General features: G+C 40.0%; 1 protein-coding gene across 3 annotated transcripts; it reads left to right on the forward strand.

Annotated features, from left to right (window-relative positions):
- The first annotated feature begins 1,275 nt into the window (after positions 1–1,275).
- On the forward strand, positions 1,276–15,649 carry LOC122571460. 3 transcript variants are annotated; one of them, XR_006318056.1, is made up of 8 exons: positions 1,277–2,079; positions 4,722–4,989; positions 8,313–8,574; positions 9,802–10,084; positions 10,919–11,107; positions 12,090–12,208; positions 12,286–15,061; positions 15,513–15,649. XR_006318056.1 is itself a non-coding variant. In XM_043735210.1 (7 exons), exons 2-7 carry the CDS (start codon positions 4,924–4,926, stop codon positions 13,791–13,793), a joined length of 2,427 nt encoding a protein of 808 aa, XP_043591145.1. In that variant the 5' UTR covers positions 1,277–2,079; positions 4,722–4,923; the 3' UTR covers positions 13,794–15,128. The 3 variants fall into 3 exon arrangements, 1 of the variants encoding a protein (XP_043591145.1); XR_006318057.1 differs by lacking the exon at positions 4,722–4,989 and having other exon boundaries at positions 1,276–2,079; XM_043735210.1 differs by lacking the exon at positions 15,513–15,649 and having other exon boundaries at positions 12,286–15,128.
- The last annotated feature ends 757 nt before the right edge of the window (positions 15,650–16,406 follow it).

Genomic DNA, 16,406 nt, shown 5'->3' on the forward strand with positions numbered 1-16,406 from the left:
TACTGGCGCCACTGAACCGCGCCAATATTTGAAACGGGAAAATTTGTTCGCCGTGATTATGTTCATGCATGCGATCAACTTGTAAATGTTTGTGCGTTTCTGGAAAGTTTGAAAGCGTACAAATGTGCAGAGATATGTATGTATGTATGTTAGGTATCTAATCTTCATTTATACGCATTATACCATGATTAATTATAGAAAGTCCTCAAATGTTCTAGACCATATTTCTTTCTTAGTAATAAAAAAGACTTCGATTCGTATATCGAAATTATATATTCCAATTTTGATGATTCCGTAATAAAAAAAAAATTAAACAAACGTAAGACAATGTATATATATTGCGATTAAATTAACTGAAAAAACGTGTATATATTATTTATATACATTTGTGTATGTACATGAAATATACGTATATTAATGGTATCTTTAATATATTCATGTAATGATTACGCAATAAATAATTTTTGCGAATAAGGTTTATACAGTTGACTAGTTATGCTAATTAATGCGAATACATACATGTATGCATAATTTATTTAAAGTCATCATTACCTGATACTGTAGAAAAGTGGCGTTTACCGACCGAGTCAAGCTAAAAGTATTGTGCGGAAGAAGCGAAAAGTTGTTGGACGAAATCCCGATAGGTGTCCACGGTATATATGGCGATTATTTACGAAACAATTTTAATCACATCTATGCTAATAATTACATTAATTACATAACTCCTTGATAAAAAGTTACCTGATAATAAAGATAAACTTTTTACCCCACTCTCTAGAAATCATCGCTCAAGCGCGTGTCAAACGTTCCAACTTAATCAAAACTACAGAATACAATGTGCTAGGCGTTTTCTTATATAGCCGAAAATTATTCTTATTCAATGACAAATCGTCTGACAGTGCATATTCTCTGAAACCTGTGTAATAAAATTCCGCGAATGCTACGCAATCTGCTAAGTATTCGATTGAAACGAATCTGCCCCGATGGAAATGAAATTTTCTAGCAAAACCAACGATGCGACTGGAACAAATGCGTTCATCTCGCTCAAAACAACGTTTGGCAGATTCCACGCGAAGCACCTCTACCGTTGTTCCACTTTTCCCGGAGGGAGGTGTTTCCACACGTGGAAATAACTGCCCAATTAGTCAGCGTTCCCATAAAGCTCGCAGAAAGCTCGACGTGCCGCGACGCAGACGCATCAATTTTCCCGGGACTGCGATTATGCGTTCAGCTACCTCTAGCACGTGGTTACACGCAGAGATCGGAAAATTAACGATGGTCGGTGAACAGTCGCGAATCGATTTGGAAATAAAACGCGTGAACGAGTAAATTTCGCTGAAAAATTGAGGATTCTTCGGCCGTTCGACGATGAAGATCGTGATCCACGAAGACGACGTCCGCGTCGAGGCGTTAGCGCACGGCCAAGCCGGCTCGGCGCCAAAATCAGCTCGCCAGTCGTGCTTTCCGGTCGGTGTTTTATAAATACTGCAGACAGTCGAAGAGTGCAGCGTACACGGGAGTCGCTGTAAAATCACGAATCCCGGCAGGCACGTTTACGGTTAGAGCAGCAGAAAGAACCGAACTCGAGTTTCGTGTTTCAAAAGAGACAAAAGTTTCCGGCCTGTTTCCAGGAGGTTTCAGCGCATTATGAAGTTGATCGTGAAGAAATAAGTGCGTGGTGCTGGTGTTGGTGACATTTTCACGGATTAATTGTAGCCCGGGTTGGCTGAGCGAATTCTTGGAACGAAGTGCCAAAAGTGCGAATGAATGCGAATGAGCACGAATGAGTGCGAATAAGGGCGAGTGTGTGGTCGAAAGTTGGGAGAAGAAGCATTTGATGAAGCATATTATTCGGTCGGGAAAAGTGATAACCGAGCTATGCTCAGGGAAAGTGCGATAAGAGGCGGAGAAGCAATTGCTTAGGCGCCAGTTGGATCTTTTGTCGAAGATTACTCGTCGTTTGATATTTTCTTTTACCTGGACTTTTTGGTATTTTCTTCTACCTGGACTTCTTGGTATTTTCTTCTACCTCGACTTTTTGGTGTTTTTCCACTACCCGGATCTCTCGGCATTTCTTAGGTATGGGGTTAAGTATTCGAATCTATTTCTAATATTAATGAAAAACGATTATGTCCATACCAAAAGATAAGAAATATCTGTCTTATTCTGATTCCTTTGCATCGACATTTATTAAGATAACCAATCTCGTAAACTTATCTCCTCCTCACATACAATTGTCATTTTTAACTGGCGATTGTTTACACTTAATAAGAAATAGAATCGACGTAGATGCTAGCGAAAGAGTTTTATATCCGGTGATTATACGGCCGATATAGTTAACGTAATTTGGCCGAAGACGAGAGATCCCGTGTGTATCGGAGGTTTGCGGTGTTTCGTTGTGTTTCAACTTGCGTAACAATTATCGCGACTCGCAAGTACAAGATCTTAAAGCCTCCGTTAGAGAAGAAATATCCCCTATTAATCCCCTGCGTGAAATTATAAACAGGAACAACTTATTCGAGCGAATAATATACAGCTATGAATTATAGCCTGGAATCTGAGACGCTATTTCTGTCCTAGGCACGTGTACTTTGCTCTAACAACGATCCTTTCCGAACACTGCCGCTATTCCCTTGCTTAATTTTTCTTTCAACGTGAAAATCTCATCTAAACTATGCTGCTCTTCATTCATCGATTAATTAACTCAATTTTTTCCAAATATTAAGTCGATTAGAGAGCTTGTATTCCTTTCAAAGCTGAAAGACGATTAGTTAAATTCGGACAAACAACGAAGAAAATCCGAAATTGGTCGACAGAAAGATTCAAAACACATCGTCTACGAACTTTTTCAAATTTCGCTACGCTACCCGATATCTCCAATTTCGCTAAAAGTCGCTAGACCCAGCGAAAGGTAGCCAGAATCAAGTTCGATGCGCCTAATATCTCTTCGCGCGGTATCGTCTACCTTCGAGTCGCATTTTCACGTCCTTCGACGCTCTGCTTTGCCCCGCGTTATTTTTCTCTGCCGCATCGATACCTTTTTTTTTTTCTCATCTCCGCGTCGACATGAATGTTTCATGGTCTGAATACGCCGCTCCTGTATCGCGAAAACGCGTTCTCCATCGGAAGTAGCTGAACATCAAACGACGCGAGCTCGATTCTTTTCACGATTTCTGAACGCGATACGCCCGCGTTCAGAGTAAGTACATATCTTTTTCCTTCGAGACGAAGTGGCAGGCGAACCTTCCCCAACGCAAGGCGTCATTCACCAAACTTTTTTTTACTCCCTCCGCATTTTTCTTTCCCTCTCTGTTTCTGCATCGCCGTTTCTCTTTCTCTTCTCATTCATGAGGAGGCCGTGCCACTTACGAGCTTTGTAACTCCGTGAAAACGCGTCGTTACCCTGCACGGCCTCACAAAGGGCGCATTATCTAAAACTTGCGCTTTCGCTTTGCGGCTACGCGGAAGCACGTGATCGCGGTTTAAGTGGCTTTTGGCAAACTTTCCCCTACCACTTCGCCAGCGCTTTGGCCCACGCTTTAATTCTCAACAGGATCTTGTTGTTACAAAATGCCGCTAGACTGTATGGAGCTTCTAATTCGAAGCCGTTTGCGTAACGTTCGCGAAGCATAATAGGAGCTAATCGGACAAATTATTGCAACTTCTTTGAAGAATCATGGCAAATCAGAATTCTTAATCTTCTTTGCTTGATCTTCTTTGTTGTACGACGACGAAGGCAATGTGATAAATGTCTCGGGAATTTGCAACTTTCTTTTAGAAATTTGCGAACGATGTAAATAGTTACAGTATCATGCGACGTCATTTACAATTCTAAATTAACGCTTTAACGAGCGGCCACGCCAATTGGCGATGTGGCGAAATAATCATATCGCAATGTGTAAACTCGTATTATAGATACTTTGAATAATATGCGATTTACGGAATTTCAAGTAAATAACGAACAAATAATAATCACAGTCTCGTAATATTTGTATATATACGTATACACACATCTTTATATCTGCATATTGGTAAAAATATAATCTGAACAAAACCTTGTACAAAATTTTCCTACAAAATTTTTAAACAAAATGATAAATCAGTTTCCACGAATCCTACGTCATAATTTTCTATTCTCGTGTTATACACCTTTCCCGCTAGTTCTATACTTTTACTTGAATTTATGGTCGTGATGACCCTTCCCCGATATACATAATCAACCTACACACGTTCACAATACGAGGTGAAAACGCAATCCTCCCTGGTACAATTCAAGCAACCGATACACGTCTCGCCCATCCATCACTGGACATGATTGAGAGCTTGCGGCTAAAAAGATAGAAAAAATAAAAAACCGAAAGTGAAGTATGCAACAAACCACTGCATCAAGTGTTTTAAAACACAACGCTCGTAAAAACCATTCATCGTGATTTTTATCGCGTTGTTGAAGTAGCGATACTTCATATCCACGTGATCCTTCTCGTTTTCCTATAGAACGATGCGATAAGATTAATCTTGACGCTCATAAATTGCACTCATAATTTAATTATTCCTGTACAAATTTCAATAGAATAATTATCGTCGAAGTCAACGGTATATCTGAATATTAGCGCCGTATCTATCATTCGAATTCCACAATTTCTATCAATCTAGTCGTCGACAAACGAAAGAACCATCCATTACCAAATAAACGACACAACCTTCAATTTCAATCGTTTCAGTCGTAAGATCCATCGACTTCGCGACAGGATCGAAGATTGATCGACGCAAAGGCCAAGACCAACATGTGACAAAAAGGAGTGTCGAGCGTGAGACGGGAGAATGTAAACCTCGCGATATCTGCGTCGACCACAGCGGACAGTTAAACGCAACTTTTGGCTCGAATTCGAGTTCGTGGCGCACGATTGACGACCGTCCGTCAGAATGAGCTTAATGAAGAAGGCCATTGGCGGATCCATTCACAGGATACGAGAGTTCGAGCTGGAGAAGGTAACTCGATTGGCGAATCAAATCTTCCTCGTGATACGAACAACCCCCTTTTTACCCCCTTTTTCCCCTCTTTCCTTCGTTTGCGCGTTCGTTTCGATCGGTCCACGAGCCCTTTTGATACTCTTTTCAGGTAATATGATTTTTCGATCGACCAGATTGAACGAAGCTGTTGGTGTAATCGAAAGGGGAAGGATGGACACGACGAACGTAAATTTAGAGTGCCACGGATGAACCGATTACTCGAGCTTTTACCAACTTTTCTCTGATTGCCCGTATATTGCGATCGAATTTAATTATTAATCTCTTGTCTCTGATTTTATAATATTTATCGCGGAGATCGCGGAAATTACTTTTATTATTAGATCGTGATATACGGCATATTCCATTCAAATTGAAATCAAATCATATTCCTTGAAGTTAAAAAATTAAAATCATATATGAAAGGGAAACTCTCTGTTTAAAAAAAAAAAAAAAAAACCTACAAGGGTAATAACATTTATCAGAAATGAAAACCGAGGGAATTTATGAGAGAATTTATACAATGAAATTGTACGTTACAACTCGATGCAAGTGCTTTTGCTTACTTTGAAATTCCGCACACAATGTTCGACATAAATTCTTCAATTCTCGAATATCTACTAAAAATTCACATCTAATTAAGAAACTGACTGATGTGTTTAAACGCTAGAACCATTATAGAATTATCGAAAACGCGCGGATGCTTTTGGCAAGTTCAATAAGATAAAAACGTTATAGATTGTATATATTCTGCACGTTTCCTACATGTTCCGTAATATCAATAAACTCCATACATTCGCAAATGCTCTTTGTAACGGATCGACTCGATATATCCCAATAGAAGCTCAAAATAAGAGGCTGGAAATGAGGGGCACAAAAAGCTCGATACAATCCATCATCAAAGCTTTCGTTCCTCTGACTTTTATTTCTCCTATAAAACACCTAAATAAAGAAGTTGGCATTCGGCTCTACTTATGGACCAACGCAAGAACACTCTTTGACGTTTTTCCTTAACCGAACATCAAACAAAAGCGAACATTCTTAGCCACGATCTTCGCCTGCCGATGAGTCACGAATGGAACGAACAGGCTCCAAAACAACAGCTGCGATCATAACCTCAAATAACGCCAACAAATCGTTCGATCGGTCAAAAAGATCATCGAGATTAAGTGGCATTAACAATCATAACTCACGCGTTCCCACTCATTCATTGTTTGTCGAGATCCAGAAATAGTAGCTTGTATGCGCAACATTTATACAACCGTGTAAAAGTATTTGGACACCTGGCGCAACTTTTAACATATTTTCAAAGATGGAAGAACGTCTCCCTGCCGCGAATTCTTTTTTCCCTGTCTTGTCTGGGGCCAGACGTTCCGTTAAATTTAAACTATAAGAAAGAATATATACGGCCACATCGCTCAACAGCTCGATATTTGTGCGTTATGAAACTTTTCGAATGTAGTTAGAAGGACACATTTCTAAGATAGATAGATCGATCAGATATAATTAAAGTTACTCGAGTTAGATGTCTCCGCAGAATCAACGTCCATTCACCTTCGACGTTCTTGCTCTTTTATTTATATTAATTGAAATTTAGGTCTTAATGAAATTTCAAAATATTTCATATAGCCCTCCCCCTCACACACGCACAAAATATATTCATAAACAATTTCCTTATGTAAAATGTTTCATAATATACTCAATTATATATTGAACATGTGCGATAACTTCAATCATAAAATATTTATTGTGGAAATATTTATGCAAGGTAGTGAACCTCGAAACGAAGCAAACGCGGACTCATTCGTTTTCTGGCACTAAACCAACTTTCTCGCTCGATGCCCACTTTATGACAGTGCGCGACGCGATTGTAACCTTTAACACCTCGACGAGTCTTGCGAACAGACTGTCTGCGGCTGCTAGAGAGTAATAAACCGACACCGTTTTCATTGTTACGGAGTTTTGTGGCAAATCGTGTTTCTGCCAGGATCTTTCTCCAACTTTGGAAAATCGGAGTATCCACCAAACACCGACGACACTGCATCGTGGTGAAGTCTATGACTTTGTTGGCGCTTGCCTCTAAAGTTACCCGGGTGAATATGTGTCGCCGTGAATGAGACAACTCCTTTTTTAGGTTTTTGGAACACGTTTCGTGTAAGTTATACGGAGTTTGGGATTTGAGTTCGCGAGAATTACGACGTTCGCTCAGTTTCTTGTAACTTCTCGGGGTTTCTAACGTGGAAATAGTAGGCGACGACAGATGCTGTTGTTTGTTTTAAAGAAATAAGCTTCGAACAAACATTGCGTTTCGAATGAAAACGTTTTATGAATGTACGTGTGTACAACGTATATGCAGATAGGTACACAGCTGAATAAAAATCTTCAAATATTATCATTCTTGCTCCAAAACTGAAAAATGTCGAGTAATCGCTAAAATACACATACGAAGAACAATTATTTAACTCTATATTACAATGAAATTGTAAATGTAACAATCGTTTCAGTAAGAAAAAGAAAATATATATATAGATTTCATAATCTACGATCTAAATTCTACTACATCGCTGTTGAAATTTTTCCTACAAAAATATTACTGGCAATGAATAAAGAAAAGAAAATTATTCATCCAATTCGATCCTTATCAGTGACTTTAGTTTCAGTAATTTACGACCGCATTACGATTTCCCGTAGTTCGACGTTTACAACGTATCGCACTAAATTATGCAACTTCATGGATCCACGAGCAGTTTCTGGTCAATGTAAAAGGAATCCTCTACTTCCAAGAGGTATCTTCTGACGTTCGAAAACGATATCCATCGATCCTATAGCAGAATTAAGTCGCGTTCCGAAATAGAAATAGACTTCTCTCGCGTTCCTCTTTAATTCCGACCGACGCGAAGAAAATCGACGAAAAGCTAGAGACGCTGCTGGCCATTATTAATAAATGTCCTATTGTACAAGATAATTCTTTACTTGCAAATATCTCGTGTTTCAATGAATCGATTGATTACCAGGTAATTATCAAATCAATTACACCTTATATTAAACATCTGGTTAAAGATTTTCCAAGATGAGAGCAAACTTGAAATAGAAATTCAAGGATCGTGGCAAGGTTACGATATCTTAACAATGTTCTCGACATATCGAGCTATGGATAGCATTTTAACATTGATCGATAATATTTTCGTTAGCAGCACCTGTACCACAAACAGCAGCTGTTCTACGTCTTCATAAAATTCATCATTCACCAATCTCTCGTTCGATGCAACAACAACACCTGAATTTGATGAATTTTTGCCGAACAGGTGAATTTGATCGACGAGTTCGATATTCTACAAATTGTTGGAGAAGGATGGTTCGGCAAGATCCTGCTAACCGAGCACCGAAGCACCCAGACCGAAATGGTACTGAAGGCGCTGCCAAAGGCATACACCGGCATCTCGGACTTCTTTCGCGAGTTCCATTATGGACTGCACCTGGCCGCGCACAGGAACATCATCACCACCTACGATGTGGCCTTCGAGACCGCCGGCTTCTACGTTTTCAGCCAGGAGTACGCTCCTCTTGGTGAGTGTCCCTTTTATGCCATGCACGTGAATATCGTTTATCGATCGACTCGCATCGTGCTCTCCAAGATTTTTCTTCGCTTAAGGAATTTCGAGGCAAAATGATAAAAATAGTAAAGCAGAAAAAAAAGTGTGTAATTCGAAGAATATTGTGAGAAATTTTACGAGAGAAATTTTTATGCTAGATATGAATTCTTTACACTGAGCAAATATTTTTAATATTCGGTTATAAATCCTTGGATAAGGAAGGTTAGGTCAATTCTGATTCATATATATATATATATGTATATATTAAAATCTACGCGTTTCTTATGCAAATTTAATTATCCAACGAGAAGTAAAACGTGTTCACCTTTCCACTCGGCTCTTTGCTCCATTTATTGCCATAAAATAAAATATTCGATGTTCTTAATAACAATGATCCATCCTTCAGGAACAACATTCATTTATGAAAGGTATAGTTGGAGCAGAACAAATAAATTTGGGTCACTTTTTCATTAAAACTCTTAAACGAGGGATGCCATCAAATGTCTAACCGTGTATAGCTTCTACCTAATAGTTTTCGACGACTTTACGAATGTGGATATATAACGGCGTGGGATGGCCATTGCGCCATGCATGTATGATTAACGCCTTAAAAATGTTGTTCTCGGGGGCTGTAGGAGCTCAGATGTGTGGGATAATGGAATATTTGATGCGGAGGAATCTCGATAGATGTAGGAAAAAAGGGAATAAAGGCCAGCAGAAACGTCGAGATGATAAATTGGTGCTCTTTGAAATTTTAATTTGCTGTTTGCCGAGTAATCGCTGCTGATGCACACTACCAATTTCACACCACAGAGTATGGAAGTTCTATCGTTAATACTGGCTGCAAATTGTTTACCATATTCTGTAGAAACTTGGAACTATCTACCAATCAACCTAACCTAACCAACCAAACCCCAACCGATCTAACCCCAACCTAACCCCAATCATAGGAGATAGACATGGCCGTGGAAATTATTTTGCTGCAAACAGTACTTTGTTTCTTCAGAATTCTTGTTTTCGTTCTCCTTTCATTCCATTTTCGAAACGAGCCTCCTTCCTCAAGTTTTTCAGATATTTCGAGTCATGCAAGTTTAAAATATTCGGACAAGAAACGTCTATTTTCGTACAATAAGAAAGCTTGATATTTCTATATTTCCCATAAAAGTTACAATATTACACCGTATACGACCCATCATTTCAGGAGATTTAACGTCCAACGTAACGGAGACTGGGCTCGGCGAGCTTCACGCAAAAAGGGTAGTCAGACAGTTGGCTGCAGCGGTGCATCATATTCACAGTCGCGAGTTGGTGCACCGTGACATCAAGCTGGACAATATTCTCGTGTTCAGGAGCGATTTCTCGCGGATCAAACTGTGCGACTTTGGCGAGACCAGGAGGGTGAACACGGTGGTGCGTCGGCACAACGAGTGGCTGCCATACTCGCCACCCGAGGTATTGCAGATCGACACTGACGAGACGTACAAGTAATTATACGATTGACCATTATTAGCAATTATCGCGGTAATTTTGAATTTTTGGGATTACCATAAATTTTCCATGCAAACAATAATCGTTCTACATTTAGAACAGAAACACGTATGGAACAGAAAGCAAATACCCTTATAAAATTACACCCATGATGGTATAAACATAATTTCCATTGACGAATTAAATTAGGATTCAATTAAGGATTGAATTTATGATAAAAACAAGATCGGATAGATATTAAATCTAGTCGACGTTAAACTTTCGATTTAACAACGTGCTCAAACGATAAACACCTTTTGGGAAGTAGTGTATTGAAATTGATTCGAGAATCGTGGCCAGAAGAAATATTTGGGTTAACATTTATACGGGAGAACATGATCTCGTTGTTGACGTAATCTGTTCTGTTTTGTTTAAACGTTTGATCGATCGACAATCCGGAAAGTAAATATTTTGTATGTAACTTTTACTCTTTTTGCAACATCTTTTTATCGTTTGTGAAGATGACGAATGAATCGTTATATATTTTCTGATGTCAATAACAGGGTTTCATTCATTTTATATCGTCGACGAGAGAAAATTTATAGCTCTTTCAAACCTAATTCAAAAATATATTTGTATAATATTTTATAACAATTTCCAATATTTACAGCCATTAATCTTCCGTAAGATTTATCTGGTTTATTACAAATTTATAAACGTTCTACCGGATAGTTTCGCATTGAATTTTAGTAAGGAAAGGTTTGATCGTTTGGAGCTCGTTAAAATCGTGATCATGAATGAGAAAATATGCACGCGTACGCGTGCAGCTTATTTACGTTTGACGTTTTCAGAGCTCTCACGTCGCACGATGTCTGGCAGTTCGGCATTGTCCTATTTGTCTGTCTGACCGGATGCTTACCGTGGCAGAAAGCGGCGTTGGACGACCCGCGCTACACCAGATATCAAAACTGGCACAACGCGACGCTCAACATAGCCAAGAAACCGAAATTATTTCAGCTGATCAGCTCACGAGCGCAAAGGTCAGTTTCTTCGAGAGAACCAGGCGCCGGCATATATTTCTATCTAACAATTTGATCGCTTTCAAGCATTTAATATCTGTCAAAAATTAACGCAAGACGTTTAATTAAGTAATTAAATGATTTAAATTCAATAATCGAATAATCGGACAATCCTAACAATACAATGGAACTGGTAAACTTCCATTTTCATAAGAAATTATTTACATTAAGGGGAATTTTGAGATTTATATTTTTATGAAATAATCTTAATAAAAGTATCGAAATTTCGAGCTTTTTAGTTCGATAAGAAATTATTCGTACGTCGAGAAATTCTATTTACATCTACGTGGTACAATTTCAATTTTAACCAACAGAAAGTACAATCCGGCATATAGTAACCCGACTATAGGGACTATAGGGAGTATAGAAAGAAAAGTATAAATTGATGCATACCGAAATCGTTCGTTAAACACGTGGGGAGGAGGAGAGTTCATAAAAAGGGTGGCGTTTTCAGGATCGATTCAGCGCGTTAAAACAAGCAAAAGGATTCACTGTACAACAGATTATATTCTGAGGTCGCGCAAAGAGTAATACCGAGAAATGTTTCCATTTTAGCTTTGGTTTGTTTTCGAAACAAGCACGAGTACGACTGAAAGCAAGCCAGCAACCCCTGAGTTAAATGGTTTATTGTCTCTGAGTGAACGGAATCATTAAACGTAGCAATATGACGGAATCTTATTCGTAGACCAAATTACAATGTATAGAATTTACAAAACTCGTTATATATTCTATTAAAATGATTCTCGCGCAAGTTAGACTCTTGCTTTTTGTCCTTGAACGATACTCGAGAATGCCCATAATATACAATACAAATGCCAGTTTCAAATTTTCTTTTGTTCACCGATCTACCTTCGTCACTTTGTTCTAAAACTTGTACCAACGTTTTACTACCATCTATCAAACTCCTAATTTCTTTTCATCGATTCTTCTCGCTGTTACGAAGGATGTTCAAACGATTACTGGACCCTAAAGCCGAGAAGCGACCCGTTAGCGTGTTGGAGATAAACAAATACCTGGAGGACAGGTGGTTAGCGAAACTCGGCGCGGAGAAGGCTATGAACGGTAACGATCGATCCGAGTTAAAGAGCTTCTCTTCCTCTCGTTTTCCTATCCACCTCGTTGATTCGACGTTTGTACAGGTGGCGCCGACGAGAGGGACGAGCTCTGCCCGTCCATGTACAGCTTCCACAGCTCTCTCGAGGAGAAGAATCAACTGCTTCACACTCTGACCACGTACGGGATCGAGACCACGGTGGACAGAGCTAAGAAGAAGGACCGAATCAGAGAATGGATTCAAGCGAGCGCTATAGTGGAAGAGCACGAGGAAGACGAGTCGGATCTAAACGAGGACATTCGTGTCTACGAGGATGAAGACGAAGAACCGAGCTCGATGAAAGGCAGACACTTTCCGGAGACTCGTCCAGTGGTGAAGAACGAACCCAAGAAACATGGAAACAGAACGCATGCATCGTCAGCTAGAAAGAGACAGCCTATCAAAAGACAGCCAACCGAAAGGAAGATTCCGTTTGCACCTCAAGTAGCCGAGGAACGAGAAACCATCGCCCGATTCGCCAGTTTCCCCAACGGCGATCCTAACCTCGCGGTCCATGCCAATGGAATAAACGGCAACGCGATACTTCCTCTCGCGTTACCTCTGAAAACCGAACCCAACATGGAGGATCGGAAGCCATTGGCGAACGATCAAATTAATAATTCACCAGCGAGCAGTTTGAACGCTTCTCAAGACGAGATTCTTGCAACGAGGAGTGGCAATGGCTTCAAATCTAATTTACCCGAGGGAACTGCCGAACTGGCAAAGCCCTCGCAAGATTTCCAGGATCGAACCTCGCGGGTAGACATGCTTGGTAATGGAAGTTTGCAGAGGAACCCGCAGATCCCTGCTAGAAGGCATCGTTCGCAAACCGCACCGTTTCCGGCCTCGCCGGTGTCGAACGGAAACGAAGCAGAGTCTGCGAGAAGAACGCAATCGGCCACTGTATTGGCTGGTTCGACGCAGCCAGACAGATCCAACATGGCGATCGGTCGACCGATGGAGAGGTCAAGTGTACCGGTAGCGAACGGCCAATCGTCGATGGCTCGGGGCGAGAGCTCGACCCCGAGAGCGGAGCATCGATCCCCGACGCAATCAATGTCTCGAGTAGAGAATGCACCGGTGGTAATGCTGCCTATGGCAGCGGCTCGAGTGGAGAATCAATCGAGTAATCTGACAGCGGCCAGAAACGAGAAATCTGGGCCGGTTCCCCTTGTGTCGCAGTCCGCCAACCCTCTCACTATGTCTGTCGCATCTCATTTGGTCATGCAGAGTTTCAACGCGTTACAAGGGATCAACGCAGTCGCCGCGGGGGACAACAATAATCCTGCGACAGGTTCCACGTCGAATTTGCGAAACTCGCCGAAAAACAGTCCATCTTCCACGCCGAGTAAGACCCTGACACCGAAAGATAGTCCAACTACCACTCCCGCGAGAACCTCTACACCTCCAAAAAATAAGATTCATAAGGAGGAAACGATGATCTATAGGAAGGATCCATTTGAACAATATGGAATCGCCCAGGGAGTGATCCTGAGGACGGACAACACGCGACGAGGTTCCATGGAGAGCGGCAACAGATCCGCTAGTAATTGAGGATCGATGTTTGATTTCGCTTTCGCGTGACACGGAGGTGGGTGGAGGTTGTCGAATCGATGGGATTGCGGATGGGATGTGATACCGTACATCGTGTCCTGGTTTGGCAACGGTTTATGCGTCGTGTATCTGGTTACGCAAGCCAGAAAATTCGAAGCAGGAAAAGTTGTGTTCTCGTTGTGATACTCGATTTGCAATCAGTGGTCGGACACTGATGGTGGTAGAATATGTTTTGAAATGAATTCCAGGACTTTGAGAAGAGGATGAAACCAGATATTTCTTTGAAGATAGCCACTGAAAGACATAGAGTAGATCTTGCTTTAAACGAAAATAAACTGATCCGAGGATGGAGAGATCGAGTACGACCGATAAATGTTGCAGAAAAATCAAATGAATTTGGTTACTTTGAGAGGAAGACGAAATATATACCATGGAGGCGAATGAAATATTATTTGAAGAGGTTGCTGAGAGACATAGCGTAGATCTTGTTCTAATTCAGGACACGTTCGTTTGGCTGTGGAGGTAGTTTTGTTTGAAACGTAATGATTTCTGGAACATAGCACGATACAAAGAATCAAATGAATTTGATATTCCTCTGAACGGAATATGAAACAACGAATGAAATACTTTTTGAACGTGCCTATTGGAAAATATAGATTAGATCTTGCTATAACTCGAAATAAATTGTTTTATCAAATTCCAAGATGTAATATCTGTATCTATTTTACATAATGCCGAGAACGAGTACGTAAATATTGAACGCATAGAATTACGATATAAATATAAGCCGATGCCCTGTTTTTCGAGAATATTTCCACCAAACGACTCGCCATAAAGAAACACACTCTATCCATGATAACTATCACGAACAGTATTAAGGTGATCCAAAGAGTACTAAAGAGGCCACAAATAAAAGGACGAATGAAAAACTACGAATTTATATACCCCATATAGAGTGATTGAGAACGAGGAAGTTATATAAATTCAAGCTACTCGATCGTCGCGTCGTACCTATCGAACTTGGTATCAAACGATGCAACACATAACAGTGTATCGTTTAGTGTTTAAACTGTCCCGTTTGTTGGATGCGAGCCATGGACGATGCTCATTATATTCGCGATTCTTTTATTCCTTCATGCTGATTGTAACATTGCATCGCCAACACGAACCTCGTTCAATCTCGATAATTTATGGATTATTGTTTCCTTTATCGTTTCCTTTTCGCTGCCAACAGGATGGGCCGATGAATCGTACAAGCAGACAGAAAGGTAACGATCATCGAGTAATAGGCATGTGCAAATTTTATTTGAAATAAAAATGAGAAACGAGAAAAAAGCTATTTCAACTGCTTCAATTCCTTTCATTTGAACTTCAATTTTTTAATAACCAAAGGGAAAGTAATATTATTTCGTGTTACGATCAAATGATTTCCCACTTTATTTCGCATCTGCCTTTGCAATATAAATGACAATCATGGTATAATAGAATCAGAAATAAAAGTACGAAATATCAATTAAAGTGAAATATAATTTGATAGATAAATAATGAAATAATGTGAAAAAATCCTTCTGCTTAAACAAACTGACATATAATTTTGTCAAAGTAACATTTAATCAACTACACATTTTCCAAATATTTTATTCAAATAACGTCCAAGCCGATTGAATAACGCCATTGGCCATGATCGTCTAATCTCACCCAATGTGTCGTGTATTTCAGGAACAATTTACGTATAGCTGTGATCGTCGATCAGCCAGGAATCGTGGAGGCGGACAAATTTTGGCAAGTTGCTCCCGGAAAACCACTCGTTCTTGTCCTTGACCGTGGAGGGAGCAAGCACTTTCGATTTTCTTAAGATTCGATAATACTGATCACGATTACTCGGTTCCAAGACGACGCGCGACGTTAGGCTAATCGAAATGTAAATATTACATTGTACACCGTGGGCAGGTTCGTCCGCGTGCTTCGAAGTAATCGAAGGTGTGGTCGGCGGAATGTAACGTGAGTTCGATTAATTGCGATATAAAAGACTCGTAGGATCACGCTTGAATTCCTATTTCTTCGATCGAACCCGTTCCAAGCGATTGCCAATGTACGAAGAATGTACAATTTTATAGTTATGAATGGTGTTATATGTTCAATATGTATTACGTAAATAAGAAGTATTCGACGAATAAATGAGGATAGAACAAATAATACGACGATGGGGACGTTCAAATGCGTTTTATTTATAGCTTACATAGGTTTGACACACTCGATCATTTTACCGGCATCGTTCATTTTCCATTGGAAATATCCTCGGAAATTTCTTTCTCAAAAATAAAAAATCCAATAAAAGCAGAGAGATTCGAGATACTTGGCAATTCCGAAGAATGATAACAGATGGCAGCCAAGGTTAGGAAGCATATAGGGTGAGATACACGTACGAAAGACGTGCATATATGTTACGAGATATTTCCTCGACACTACTTGGCAGTCATTCGATTAAATATAGACGTGCAATAAATCGTTTCGTCGTATTTTCAGATTTATAGGAAATAACGTACGACGTCAAGTAAGTACCCATTCGATAAATATTTATCACAACGATACGAAGAAAATTAAGCGAAAAGC

Source organism: Bombus pyrosoma, linkage group LG10 (assembly GCF_014825855.1).
Source record: "Bombus pyrosoma isolate SC7728 linkage group LG10, ASM1482585v1, whole genome shotgun sequence".
Lineage (NCBI taxonomy): Eukaryota > Metazoa > Arthropoda > Insecta > Hymenoptera > Apidae > Bombus > Bombus pyrosoma.

What these genes read in the sequence shown, in the direction of transcription:
- LOC122571460 (XM_043735210.1), top strand. Translation starts at nt 4,924, where the DNA reads ATGAGCTTAATGAAGAAGGCCATTGGCGGATCCATTCACAGGATACGA. An exon ending in GACACTGACGAGACGTACAA is followed by an intron (nt 10,085 to 10,918) that starts GTAATTATACGA and finishes TGACGTTTTCAG; the next exon opens with AGCTCTCACGTCGCACGATG. An exon ending in ATCAGCTCACGAGCGCAAAG is followed by an intron (nt 11,108 to 12,089) that starts GTCAGTTTCTTC and finishes GCTGTTACGAAG; the next exon opens with GATGTTCAAACGATTACTGG.